Source organism: Nyctereutes procyonoides, unplaced genomic scaffold, assembly GCF_905146905.1.
Source record: "Nyctereutes procyonoides isolate TBG_1078 unplaced genomic scaffold, NYPRO_anot_genome, whole genome shotgun sequence".
Lineage (NCBI taxonomy): Eukaryota > Metazoa > Chordata > Mammalia > Carnivora > Canidae > Nyctereutes > Nyctereutes procyonoides.
The window spans coordinates 37,194,673-37,205,626 of record NW_026575134.1 but is presented as its reverse complement, the minus strand read 5'-3'; the positions used below and the strand labels follow the sequence as shown (position 1 = coordinate 37,205,626).

Genomic DNA, 10,954 nt, shown 5'->3' with positions numbered 1-10,954 from the left:
AGAATTCCATTTATCCACATAATCTCCCTTCCAAGTTTTTTTTTAAGATTTATTATTTATTCATGATAGAGACATAAGCAGAGGGAAAAGCAGGCTTCTCACAAGAAGCCCAATGTGGGACTCAATCCCAGATCCCAGGATCACTCTCCAAGCCAAAGGTAGACACTCAACCGTTGAGCCGCCCAGGTTTCCCTTCCCTTCCAAGTTATCACAGGTGACAGTCATATCAAATGTTTTATTGTGCCAAACATAAATTGCTATCCTTCCAGTTGTCAACAACATATTGCTTGATAATTACTGCCTGGCCCTGAAGAAACTTACAAATGTTAATGCTTAATTTTTTTAATAGCATACTACTGCCTATACAAATTTCTATGACAGTATAATGCACTGAGTATATGCAAATAATCCAAAACAAGTTTATTTCTTGTTAACATTACATATTCATCTTGTGTCAGCTAGGGGTTCTTCTCCTGCATCATTATCTTATTCCTTGCAAGCCAACCACTAATGAAAGCACTGGAAAATTAAAAAGATAAAAAATCACACTCATATATAGCCTCTACCTAGATGTGGGATATGTCACATCTACTCACACTTCATTTGCCATAACAAGTCACGTGCCCAAGCCTGACTCCAAAGGGAGGAAGTAAAATCCTCTCTTAGGGAATAAAGGGGGAAGCAAATATTTGTTAACGGCTATACAATCTATTACAAGGATTATAAGTACTGTTATAGCCATTTTTTCATACACTGTTCTGTATATTTTGTGTCCTAAGCCCTAAAAGGTACACCATAATCAATAATTCTATGAAAATATCCTCTTCTTCCAACTGCTTGAGGCATCTTTGTTTTCCTTACTCTTTAAGCTGTAGATCAATAGATTTAACATAGGAATCACCACAGCGTATACAACAGATTAAAGTTTATTTTGGCTCAGAAAATCATCAGAACTAGGGGACAAATAGACAAAGGTGCTGGAACCACAAAAAAAAAAAGAGTCACAGCTGTCAGGTGGTAAGCATGGTGTTGCAGGCCTTGGACCTGCCTTCAGCTGATGTGATCTTCAAAATGGTGGCAACAATATAACCATCGGATATCATGATAACCAAGACTGATGTGAGTCCAAAGATCACTGTGAGCACAGAGGTCATGATTTGAAAGAAAAATGTGTCAGAGCAGGATAAGATCGGCGGTTGGGGAAGATCACAGAAGAAATGATTGATGACTTTTGGCCCACAGAAATGGAGCTGAAGTAGGGCATACAGTTGGATAAATGAGCCCGAGAATCCAGTTATACAAGATCCTGCCACCATCTGCACACAGAGGGTGGGTGACATGATGGCAGTACAGAGCAGAGGATTACAAATGGTAGCACATCGGTCATAATCCATAGCTGCCAGGAAAGAGCTCTCAGTCAGACCCAGGATAGAGAAGAAGAAGTGCTGCGTGGTCCACCCCAGAAAGGAGATGGATTTCTGCTTCTTGAAGAAATCAGAGAGCATCTTGGAACTTGTGGAGGAAACGTAACAAATGCCTAAGAAGGCAAGCTTATTGATAAAGAAATCCACGGGGGTGTGCAGGTAGGATTCCATCTTGATCAGGGTGATGAGATCCACACTCCAGGACACTGTCATGAGGTAGATGCCTAGGAATATTGAAAAGATGGTGACTTCACATCTTGGAAATTCAGAGAATCTCAATAAGATAAACCTGGTAACTATAGTGCTGTTTCTTCCTTCCGTCATTGCCATAGTACTTCTGAGATATGAAGGAGACTAGTAAAAGAAATCTCTCATTATTCCAGTATCCTCAGGCTATTAAAATTACATGCATGATGTTATTTCTCTATTTAGCCCTCTAGCTTAAATGAATGCCCTGTAAAAAATATAACAAAGAAAAAAAAAGAAACTTCCCACAGGTATATTATTTTTATTCATTTGTTTTTAGGAATATTTTTATTAACCTACATCTGCAAAAAAATTCATACAAGTGTAGATCTTCACCTATGTTAAGAAAACAATGTATTCTAGTGGGGTGTCTGTGTGGCTCAGTCAGTTAAGCCTCTACCTCTTGATTTTGGCTCAGGTCATGATCTTGGAGTTGTGAGATCAAGCCCTGCATTAGGTTTAGCACTCAGTAGGGAGTCGGCTTGAGACTCACTCCCTCTTCCTCTGTCCCTCCTTCTGCTCTCTCTATCTTAAATAAATATCTAGAAAAAAACAGTATATCTATTAATGACAGATGAATAGGTGGCAGTGGACCAAATGAACCTCAGGCAAGAATTCAAAAGAGAAACTAAATATTATCTTGAGATCATACATGGAGATCTCATTGCCCAAAGTAGGAACTAAAAATGCTGGATAAATATTTTAGAAATTTGTTCAAATGCATCAGTTAGTTGTTTTTTTTAAAAAAAGGTTAAGTACTATTCAAAGCAAATACTAAGTAAAAGAGAACCCAGAGACATAGAAGAACAGTGAAACTGGTTTGGTATTGAAGATATTTATCAGGCTGAGACACATGTGCATAGATATTTTTTAGCCTCATGAGATTCTGGGATCTGTAATAAGGACCCAATCAAGTTGGAGATTCTAACAGGAGATTTCCATATAAGTCTGGGGTCCCCAAAGAAATATACCATTAGTTCAAAAGTAGAAGCTCAAATAATCATCATCCCTCAATGCAAAGAAAGTTTTATGTCTAAAACTTGACATTGAGTAGAAAGGATGAAGTTGTTTTAATCTCTCCAAGGAAATTTGTAACTACAATACAATTAACACTTTGGAATGCCTAGTGCAGTCCAATTTCACACAGCTTGAAATGCCTGAAAAACCGCAAATGGGAATTGAATTTCAAGAGATACCAATATTTGATATAGTCAATTCAATAGGCCAGTAAAATTCAATATAGTCAGTCCATAAATCATTTTTATAAGTCAGGCGTGAGATAAGGAGTTTGTGGTACATTATAACTCAATTCACAGCTTCAGTCAAAGTATTGTTATGGAATACATGATAGCTGAAGTAAACAGTGCTGTAGTTGATTGACATTCTGGGGAAATCTTCTCCTGTTGTCATTTGCAGACTTGCACCAGTCCATGGACCTCAACTTTAATAGCAATGTTCTCAGTACCTGACAGAAGTAGATGAAAGTATTCTCTGGAGAAACTCACCTTCATCTCAGTCTTCAAAGTATTTTCATAGATGGAATTCTAAAAGAATGAACAGCTCAAAATAAAAAATCACTAAGTACAGAAGCACGATGGCACTGAGAGTTAACAAAAATAACAATTAGCAGAAGCATACCAAACAATTAGCAGAAGCATACCAAAGAAAAAGAACCTTAGATGGTTGAACTTATAAGACTCAGAATAAAAAATAAGTTGCACAAATTTTAAGAAACATGAACATCTGTACATATGAGTAAAGAGCAAGCAGGCTCACAGATGGCTAGTGAGAACACAAAGAGAACTGCCTGACTGTGGGTCTAGGAGAAGTCCCACAAATCTTAGTGGTTAGCAATGCTCTCAGGAAGCGAAATGGGCAGCTTTCCATACCCAGTGTGGCTTTGAAGGATAAAGAGAAGGCATACAATTTTATGACTCCTCTCTTAAGAGGGAACAATAAGTGTGGAACAAAACTATGCATGTAAAAAAAATCAAAGAAATCTCAGAATCCCTACCAGGGCTGACAAAAGATATTTCTCTCCCAAAGCCAGTCAGTAAAGACTGAAGGAGGTAACTACTTCATTTTTTTATTTAAAATCAATTAGCCAACATATAGTACATCATGAGTTTTAGATGTATTGTTCAGTAATTTATCAGTTGCATATAAAACCCAGTGCTCATCATATCACGTGCCCTCCTTAATGCCCATCACCTAGTCACTCCATCACCCCCACCAACATGCCCTCCAGCAAACCTCAGTTTGTTTCCTATAGATAAGAGTTTCTCATGGTTTTTCTCCTTCTCTGATGGCTTCCCATTCAGGTTTCTCTCCCTTCCCCTATGATCCTCTGTGCTGTTTCTTATATTCCACATATGAGTGAAACTGTATGATAATTGTCTTTCCCTGATTGACTTACTTCACTTAGCATAATGCCCTACAGTTCCATTCACATCGATGTAAATGGTAAATAGTCATCCTTTCTGATGGCTAAGCAATATTCCGTTGTATATATAGACCACATCTTTTTTATTCATTCATTTTTCCATGGACATCTCGGCTCTCTCCACGGTTTGGCTATTGTGGACATTGCTACTATGAACATTAGGCTGTAGGTGCCCCTTTGGATCACTACATCTGTATCTTTGGGGGAAAATACCCAGTAGTGCATTGCTGGGTCATAGGGTAGCTCTATTTTAACTTCTTGAGGAACCCCCCATACTGTTTTCCAGAGTGCTGCACCATCTTGCATTCCTACCAACAGGGTAAGACAGTTCCCCTCTCTCTGCCTCCTTGCCAACATTTGTTCTTTCCTGTCTTGTCAACTTTAGCCATTCTGACTGGTGTGAGGTGGTATCTCATTGTAGTTTTTATTTGTATTTCCCCGATGGCAAGTGATGTGGGGCATTTTTTTCATGTGTCTGTTGGCCACTTGTATATCTTCTTTGGAGAAATGTTTGCTCATGTTTTCTCTCCACAGGGAGCCACTTCTCCCTCTGCTTATGTCTCTGTATCTCAGTGTCTCTCATGAATAAATAAAATCTTTGAAACGAAAAAGCTTCTTTATCCAAAGGAAGTATGAATTTTGTTAGATCCATTCTTCTGCACATTATTAGGGGTTAAAGTTTCTAGAGGACAACTCTGGACAGGACCTCAGCAATACCATCTCTTCTTTTGTAACCTCTTCAAGGCATCTTTGATTTCCTTGTTCCTCAGACTGTAAATCAAGGGATTCAACATGGGAATAACCACAGTGTAGAATACTGATGCAAATCTGTCAAAGCTGGAGGAACCACCAGAGCTGGAACTCAAATAGACAAAGATACCTGAGGTATAGAAGAGAGAAACTGCTGTCAGATGAGAAGCACAGGTGTTGAAAGCTTTGGATCTGCCTTTAGCTGAAGTGATCTTCATGATGGTGATGACAATAAAGCCATAGGATATCACAATAATAAAGGCATTTATTATCCCAAAGATCATTGTTAATATAGCAGTCAAGAGATTTACAAACAAAGTGTCAGTGCAGGACAGGACTAACAGTTGGGGCATGTCACAGAAGAAGTGGTCGATGACGTTAGGCCCACAGAAATGAAGTTGAAACAAGGCACACAACTGGGATATACTAGCAGAGAGTGCAGCCAGATAGGATCCCAGCACCATCTCAATACAGAGCGTGGGTGACATGACTGATGAATAGAGAAGTGGATTACAAATGGCAGTGTATCGGTCATAAGCCATGGCTGTCATGAGACAAGACTCACTCAGTCCCATGGTTGAAAAGACAAAGTACTGAACGGCACAACCCACAAAGGTGATGGTTTGCTCCTCTTGGAAAAAGTTGGAGAGCATCTTGGGAGCTGTAGAGGTCACATAGCAGGCATCTATGAAGGACAGATTACTGAGGAAGAAGTACATGGGCGTGTGGAGGTGAGAGTCCATCCTTATTAAGATGATGAGGCCCAGGTTCCAAGTCAGAGTCAAAATGTAAATCAGCAGGAATACAGCAAAGAGCACTGCTAGGATTCTGGGGAAATCAGAGAATCCCAAAAGGATGAAATAAGTGATCTCTGTAGTATTTCCTCCTCCAGTCATTGCTTGGTGCTTCTAAAATCAGAAAAGAGAGAAGAGAAGGCACTGCTGACCCAGGTGAAATGACAGCATTACAATCTCATATGTGCCATAGCTTCCCTCCATGGAGTGCGGGGAAAGAAGCAATGCCTCACTGACCTGACGAAAAGATCCAGTTTTTCATCTCACATTCTCAAGAAGTGCCTCTTTGTTTTTTATTTTTTAAGATATTTATTTATTTATTTATTTATTTGAAAGACAGAGACTGAGAGTGTGGGTGAAAGGGAGTGAGAGAATCTGCAGCAGACTCCGCACTGAGCACAGAGCCCATGTGGGATTTGAACCCGCAACCAGGAGATCATGACTTGAGTCAAAACAGAGATTCAGACGCTCAACCAACGAGTCACCCAGGCACCCCAAGAAGTGCCTTTTATTTTTTTTTTTTTTTTTTTTTTTTATAAATTAATTTTTATTGGTGTTCAATTTACCAACATACAGAATAACACCCAGTGCTCATCCCGTCAAGTGTCCCCCTCCGTGCCCGTCACCCATTCACCCCCACCCCCCGCCCTCCTCCCCTTCCACCACCCCTAGTTCATTTCCCAGAGTTAGAAGTCTTTATGTTCTGTGTCCCTTTCTGATATCTCCCACACATTTCTTCTCCCTTCCCTTATATTCCCCTTCACTATTATTCATATTCCCCAAATAAGTGAGAACATACACTGTTTGTCCTTCTCCGATTGACTTACTTCACTCAGCATAATACCCTCCAGTTCCATCCACGTTGAAGCAAATGGTGGGTATTTGTTGTTTCTAATGGCTGAGTAATATTCCATTGTATACATAAACCACATCTTCTTTATCCATTCATCTTTCGATGGGCACCGAGGCTCCTTCCACAGTTTGGCTATTGTGGACATGGCTGCTAGAAACATCGGGGTGCAGGTGCCCCGGCGTTTCATTGCATCTGAATCTTCGGGGTAAATCCGAACTATTGGGACTTCATCAAGATAAGAAGCTTTTGCACAGCAAAGGATACAGTCAACAAAACTCAAAGACAACCTACAGAATGGGAGAAGATATTTGCAAATAACATATCAGATAAAGGGCTAGTTTCCAAAATCTATAAAGAACTTATTAAACTCAACACCAAAGAAACAAACAATCCAATCATGAAATGGGCAAAAGACATGAAGAGAAATCTCACAGAGGAAGACATAGACATGGCCAACATGCACATGAGAAAATGCTCTGCATCACTTGCCATCAGGGAAATACAAATCAAAACCACAATGAGATACCACCTCACACCAGTGAGAATGGGGAAAATTAACAAGGCAGGAAACAACAAATGTTGGAGAGGATGCGGAGAAAAGGGAACCCTCTTACACTGTTGGTGGGAATGTGAACTGGTGCAGCCACTCTGGAAAACTGTGTGGAGGTTCCTCAAAGAATTAAAAATAGACCTGCCCTACGACCCAGCAAGAAGTGCCTTTTAAAAGTGCTTCAGGTTCCCAATTATTTCATGAGGTCTATGAAAATTAAGAGATATTTAAAAATTGATTGACAAGTTTTTTAAAAAAGCTATAGAAATCCTGTGGTTCTTATGTATAAAGTAAGAATCATTGATTAAAAATGTTTTTTTTAATTTTTAAATTCAATTAGCCAACATATAGTACATCATTTGTAAAATAATATCTTTTTAATTTATTTATTTAATTTTTAAAAACGTTTTATTTATTTATTCACAAGAGACACAGAGAGAGGCAGAGACATAGGTAGAGGGAGAAGCAGGCTCCTCATGGGAAGACTGATGCAGGACTCAATCCCAGGACCCTAGGATCACAATCTGAGCCAAAGACAGACACTCAACCACTGAGCCACCCAGGGATCCCTTAAATTATACATTTTTTTAAAAAAGATTTTATTTATTTATTCATGAGAGACGGAGAGGCAGAAGCAGAGGCAGAGGGATAAGCAGGCTCCCCATGGGGAACCCAATTCAGAATTTGATCCCGGGACCGCGGGATCATGCCCTGAGCCAAAGGCAGACGCTCAACTGCTCAGCCACCCAGGCGTCCCTAAAATAATACATTTTTAAAAGACCTCTGATAATTCAATATATAACTGGAGTTCTATAATAGCAAAGCATAAGTGACATAATTATAGAATAAATTTAGAATACCTCTTCTCTACCAGATGGTCATCTGGATAGACTTCTTAAATTTCTTATCTTACCCATAAGAAAAATTACCCTGTTTATAATAACTTCTCAAAATTTTAACAAAAATTTTTAATCATACATCTCCAAAATGGCCTGGAAAATTACATCATAGTATGTAATTCTGATACTATTCTCCTGGGGCACATCATGTGTGCTCAATAAACTTTAGTGTAAATTTTCTTAGGGAAGCCTTCATAAGAACTCTTCTATACAGAGGGCTAACACAACTCACTATTGCCCCCAACTATTGTCTCGATCTTAAAGTATTTTGTTTCTTAGGAAACAGCCTAGTATTGTGGTTAGGGGTTTAGACCTCAGAATTTTAGTTCTGAGCAACATAATCAACATGGCACGATAGGTCATTCCTGACATCAGTCCCCTCCCCAGAAGAATAAGTAGAAACTATTCATAGACGAGACAACATTGTAAAAATCGTAGAACATAGGAATGAGGCAGAAAGACTTACCTTGGACTACAGGAACCAAGAAGGACTACACAGAAGGGTGGATATCAGCCACACTCTGATTGTATTGCCACTCTCCCACGCTGGCACAATGCCACACCAACAGTGTAGGGTCCCTTTTGCCTGTGGTTTCCCCAGTAGAAAAAAAGAGTTCCTCCCAAGGTGGATATCCAGTTCCCTGAGAATTGTAGGTTACTTCTTGGGATGTCCAATCTGGTTTCGCCTCTTGGGAGTCACAGGAGAATCTGTGGGGTTTGACCACTGGGATGGAGAAGGGACAGGACTTGCGGCAACCAATGTTCAGATCTTAGCCGACTGCATTCCTACTTGCATTGGCCCCAAGTAGAAATCCCAACCAGAGGTTCTGTCCATCTGCAGAGCCTGGATGGTGACCCCATCTGACCACCAGGGAATTTGGTGGGCAGTTCTGCCCAACTTAGGATCTGAGATGGCAAGCTTTCTCACTTGGAGCCTGTCTGCCACTCCGCACAGGCAGGAAACTCATTCATACACCCATCCACTGTGAGTGTATCCCCTGAAGCCCAGACCAACCAGGAACCCTGGCCAGAGCACCTAGAAAGGAACATAGTCCATTAGCCAGCAGCACTGCTCAGCTGCAGAGCCAGGACACTGGCCTCATTGGTCCGGAGAACTCAGCACACAGTCCTGCCTGACTGAGAACCTCAAACAATGAGCCTTGTTGACCTCAGAGCCTGTCTCCACCCTATCCAGGCCAGGGAAAACCAATCCACAGCCCCACCAACTGCTGAGTATAACCCCCAACACCATCCAGCTAAGAAGCCCGGCTAGAGCTCCTGGGAAGCTATCAAACCCAGGAGCACTCTAGCAGAGAGTCCAGTCAATGGCTTTATACATTTAGACACAGCCCAGAAACAGAATCATGCATATAGAGTCAATAAATATTTGATAAGAGAGTCTAAAATACTTAACAGGGAAAGGAGAGTCTCTTTCATAAATGGTGTTGGGAAAATTGGATATTCAAAATAAACAAGAGAGATTATATCAAACTAAAAAGCTTCCACACAGCAAAAGAAGTGATAAAGTGAAAAGTTAACCTATGGAATGGGAGAAAATATTTTCAAACCATATATCTGATAAGAAGCTAATATCAATGGCCTGGGTAGCTCAATGGTTAAGCACCTGACTCTTGGTTTTCAGCTCAGGTTATGATCTCGGGGTCTTGGGATAAAGTCCTTTATTGGGTTCTGCAATCAGCACAGAGCCGACTTGGGATTCTTGGGATGATATCTCTCTTCCTCGCCTTCCCCCTCTTTTCCTCCCCCCACTCTCTATGTCTCTCTCCCTCTCAAATAAGTAAATTTTTAAAAAAATTTTAAAAAGAGGTTAATATCCAAAATACAAAACAAACCCAAACAACTTAATAGTAAGAAAATAAATGGTCCAATTAAAAATTGGGCATAGGAGGGACACCTGGGTGGCTGAGGGGTTGAGTGTCTGCCTTTGGCTCAGGGTGTAATCCCAGGGTCTTGGGATGGAGTCCCACATCAGGCTCCCCTCAGGGAGCCTGCTTCTCCCTCTGCCTGTGTTTCTGCCTCTCTCTCTCTCTCTCCCTCTCTGTGTCTCTCATAAATAAATAAATAAAATATTTTTAAAAAGATTTTTAAAAAATATTTGGTTCGATGTGGATGGAACTGGAGGGTATTATGCTGAGTGAAATAAGTCCATTGGAAAAGGACAAACATTATATGGTCCCATTCATTTGGGGAATATAAAAATTAGTGAAAGGGAATAAAGGGAAAGGAGAGAACATGAGTGAAAATATCAGTGAGGGTGAGAAAACATGAGAGACACCTAACTCTGGGAAATGAACAAGGGGTGGTGGAAGGGGAACTGGGCGGTGGGTTGGGGTGACTGGGTGACAGGCAATGAGGGGGGCTTGGCAGGATGAGCACTAGGTGTTATGCTATATGTTGGCAAATTGAACTGCAAAAAATTTAAATATATATATATTCAATATTATATAGATAATATAATTTAGGCATGAAAAAAAGGAAATTCTGGCATCTGTGGCAACCTGAATAATCCTTGAGAGCACTATGCTAAGTGAGATCAGTTAGATCAAGAAAGACAAACATCATATGATCTCACTATGAGATATGTGAAATCTAAAAAAACTGAACTCATTGAAACAGATCAGATTTATGGTTGCCCGAGGCAGAGGGTAGGGGATGGGGGAATTGGGTATGGTCAACACTTCCAGTTATAAGAAATAAGCTCTGGAAGTGTAATGTGCAACACGATGACTAGAGTTAACAGTACTATATTGTGTGTTTGAAAGTTGCTGAGAGAGTAGATCTCAAAAGTTCATATCACAAGAAAGAAACTGCAAAGTGATGAATGTTAACTAATCTTCTGTGGTAATCATTTTGTAAATATATACATATATGAGATCATTATATTGTACTCCTCAAATGTATACAATGTATTATGTCAATTCTATCTCAATAAAGTGGAAAAAAAGTTTTAATTCTAATACCATCTCACTCTAAG

The 10,954-nt window shown here is 40.0% G+C and overlaps 1 protein-coding gene and 1 pseudogene across 1 annotated transcript; both read right to left on the bottom strand.

The window, feature by feature from the left end:
- Positions 1-808: 808 nt before the first annotated feature.
- LOC129494176 (olfactory receptor 1440-like) lies at positions 809-1,748 on the bottom strand (annotated as a pseudogene).
- A 3,072-nt stretch (positions 1,749-4,820) lies between these two features.
- LOC129494340 (olfactory receptor 5AN1-like) lies at positions 4,821-5,759 on the bottom strand. Its single transcript, XM_055301198.1, has one exon. It carries the CDS (start codon positions 5,757-5,759, stop codon positions 4,821-4,823), a length of 939 nt encoding a protein of 312 aa, XP_055157173.1.
- Between the last annotated feature and the right edge of the window lie 5,195 nt (positions 5,760-10,954).

Excerpts from the sequence above, each read along its gene's own strand:
- LOC129494340 (XM_055301198.1), bottom strand. The coding sequence starts at position 5,759 with ATGACTGGAGGAGGAAATACTACAGAGATCACTTATTTCATCCTTTTG.